Consider the following 3,414-nt stretch of genomic DNA (forward strand, 5'->3'; position numbering starts at 1 on the left):
ACGCAAGAAGTAATATTATGTCCATTTTACTGCGACAAAAGAACAGCTACAAAATTTGCTGGTAATGAATGAAATAAAATTAGAGAAAGTATACGAATTAAAATAAGTGTCTTGTGATTTTTGATAAATTATACGATAAGAATACAAAATTAGGATTGTATCGTATCTACGTATCTACGTATCTATACAATAACAAGCAGCAGCACCACAATATATATTAATCAGTAATCAGTATACGATATACTAATTACTGATTAATGTATATTGTGGTGCTGCTGCTTGTTATTGAAAATGAAGTTTTCTAAATCAAGCTTACATACTTATATATAGATATGTACCATATATAAGAAGGCAGTTGACAAATTATTTCTTTCCAATTGAGGCAATTAATGCTTCTACTTTAGCAATATAGTGCTCCTTTGCCGTTTTTGGTTCCATATTCTTTTTGCCGTTCCAAGCATCCCATTTTGCATTTCCTTCAAAATCCAACATATGTGGCCTCTCTAGAAAATAAAGTAAAAAAAATTGGTAAAATTACATTATGTATGAACATGTTTTAGTAATGAGTCATGATAATAATATGAGAATTTTGCAAAAAATTACCTGTATTACAATCACCAATGGTGGATTGTTTGTATAATGCATATAATTCAAGTAGATTCTCAACTGCTAGTTGTGCAGTTAGTTCTTTTGCTGCTCTTTTAGCTGCTGTATTAAATCTCTGGAGAAATAAGTATTTTTGTAATAATTTCGCTATTCAACAAATTATAGTTCAATAAAAAAATATGAAAATGCATAATTTTTATAATAATTTGTCGAGACAATATTTATGATTATGATAATATAGATGCTTCGATTTTTCTCCTTTGTCGACATTTGATTGATATAAAGAGGGCTACTTTAACTTCTACGTGATGGAGTAGCCGGTAAAATTAACGTACGACATAAATAACCTTAACCTATTTTAACATTACGCAATTGATCGTGCCAATGTAAAAACGTTTACAAAAGCAGAAACGTTTGCAAAAACCGAATGACAGAAACATCATTCTACATTTATTTATTCTTCCATTTAACGTGAACAATTCGATGTAANGTAATTGATATAAAACGGACTACTTTACATGATGGAGTAGCCGGTAAAATTAACGTACGACATGAATAACCTATTTTAACATTACGCAATTGATCGTGCCAATGTAAAAACGTTTGCAAAAACCGAATGACAGAAACATCATTCTACATTTATTTATTCTTCCATTTAACGTGAACAATTTGATGTAACCAAAAGAAAGCTCCATAATGTCTCATTCGCGTACAAAATATAGAATTATGAGTAAAGAAAATTAGTTTAAATTCGTTATCCTTACTTCGTCCAAAGACATAATGGGAAATTTTCGTTCGAAATTCTCGATGTAAACTACGAGGAATCGTACGGGAGATTGTAAAACACTTGCGACAGTGCTGTTATAAAAAAATAACTGCGTACTATATTACGTGGTGTCTCTGGATTGGATGTGGCAATTAATTTTTCACACGGCTATTATTGATTTTTAGAACTAAAAAAATATCGATAAACCTTTTGTTAATTTTCGTTAATTTATTTGGCAATGATACAGCACATAAAAATATAGACGATGGTTGTAGATAAAATTATCTAAATAATAATCCAGATGAATAATAATAAATCATCTTTATCTAGTGGAAGAAATACATTCATCTTCATTTTAGGTAAAAAATTTTATTTCATTTAAAATTTAAATGAAATAACGTTATGGTCCATATATGCTGAACTCACTTTTTGATCAAATGAATTAAATAATATGGACTTAAGACCAAAGTATTGAGATTGGAGATTAAATTTCAACGAATCAACAAATTTCGGTTCGTCTTCTTTGGTCTGTTTTTTTTTTAGCTATAATGCAGAACAGATGAAGTAAGTTAGGGCGAGACAAAATATGCTCATCTCCCTCTAACTTATTGCATCAGCAGTGGAACTAAAAAGAACAGACCATTTATTTCAATTTATCGATCCAAATCAAAGGTTTTTTCACGCAACAATGCTTGCCGTGCTTGCGGCGAGAAACGATGCAATTAACATGCTGTTTTTTCACGCGAAGTTTATTGGCTGCCGCGTTGCTTCTTGCCGCGCGGCAAGCGTTGCCAGAAGCCATTAACTTAGCTGATGGAGACATTTGCACGCTGTCAGCGCTAACGCGTAATTTTGCCTTCGTCCCTCCTTAGATGTACGATAGATTGATTCGTTAGTGCTGATTAGCGTTAATAGCGCACTCTTCGAACGCACCCAAGGTCGTGCCACCCATAGTTAGGGAAACAGAAACAAACATTTTAATCTATATGTTATTTCTCTTGATAATTTAAAATGCACGATAAAATAAATATTGTCATAATTTCAATAATAATATTTTCGACGTAATTATTTATTTTTACATGACCTATTTTTTGCAATATCCTAAATATTAGATTGAATATTTCTAATTTGTTATGATCTAAAATAACAATTATTAGGGTTACGTTGTTATAAAACTTTTATTAAGTTTATTTTGTAAGTTTTATTATACATCATTGTCTTTACACCGCGCTCTGATTGGTGTATTTCCACTTATTATAGGAAATTCATCAATCAGAAGGCAATATTTTAATCCAGTAAGTAATCCAGCACGAAAACAAGCAGCAACGTAAGCCGCTGGCCAGCACAACTCTGAGGGTGCATTCGAGGAGACGCTATTTAGCGCTATCACGTTATTCTTTCCTTGATGCACATGAGTAAAGATTAATATAAAGGATAAAGATAAAATTATGCTACTGTAATGCTAAATAGCGTCTCCTCGAACGCGTCCCGTGCTGTTCTCATCAGTTCAGTCCAAGTGCAGCTAAAAAGAACTAAAACTTTTGTTTTTCTTTAACTTATTAAACCAGTTCAGCAGTGCTGCTATAAAGAACAGACCACATGTGTGAATGCCTATATCGTGATGTTATATCTTTTTTTATTTCGAGTATTAATTATATTTTTTATATTATAGAGTATTAAATCGAGTATTAAATATATTTTTTATATCGAGTATTAATTTATGTTATCAGATTATAGTGGTGAAAATAAATAACATGGATGAGGAAGATGAAGATATCGTGATAGAAGACTTTATATATATATATTTTAACCAAAGAATAACATTTCTTAACCAAATAATAACATTTCTTAACATAATAATAACATTTCTTTGGTTAAAAAAAAATATATATATATATTTTAACCAAAGAAATGTTATATCAACCACCTGTGATCCCAATTTTGTTTTTACTTCGCTTAAAACGGAATGTTGAACGGGTAATAAGGGCTGGTATCCGAACTGAAAATAAAGACAAAATCATTAGCGTATTACATCGTGTGAC

The 3,414-nt window shown here is 30.9% G+C and overlaps 1 protein-coding gene across 1 annotated transcript; it reads right to left on the reverse strand.

Moving 5' to 3' along the window:
• Positions 1 to 363: 363 nt before the first annotated feature.
• LOC106750846 (putative acyl-CoA-binding protein) lies at positions 364 to 1,385 on the reverse strand. The gene is made up of 3 exons (XM_014631455.1): positions 1,371 to 1,385; positions 604 to 721; positions 364 to 503 (listed from the first exon to the last, which is right to left on the reverse strand). Exons 1-3 carry the CDS (start codon positions 1,383 to 1,385, stop codon positions 364 to 366), a joined length of 273 nt encoding a protein of 90 aa, XP_014486941.1.
• Positions 1,386 to 3,414: the final 2,029 nt, after the last annotated feature.

This window comes from Dinoponera quadriceps, unplaced genomic scaffold (assembly GCF_001313825.1).
Source record: "Dinoponera quadriceps isolate SergipeBrazil2010 unplaced genomic scaffold, ASM131382v1 scaffold6709, whole genome shotgun sequence".
In the NCBI taxonomy this organism is placed as follows: domain Eukaryota; kingdom Metazoa; phylum Arthropoda; class Insecta; order Hymenoptera; family Formicidae; genus Dinoponera; species Dinoponera quadriceps.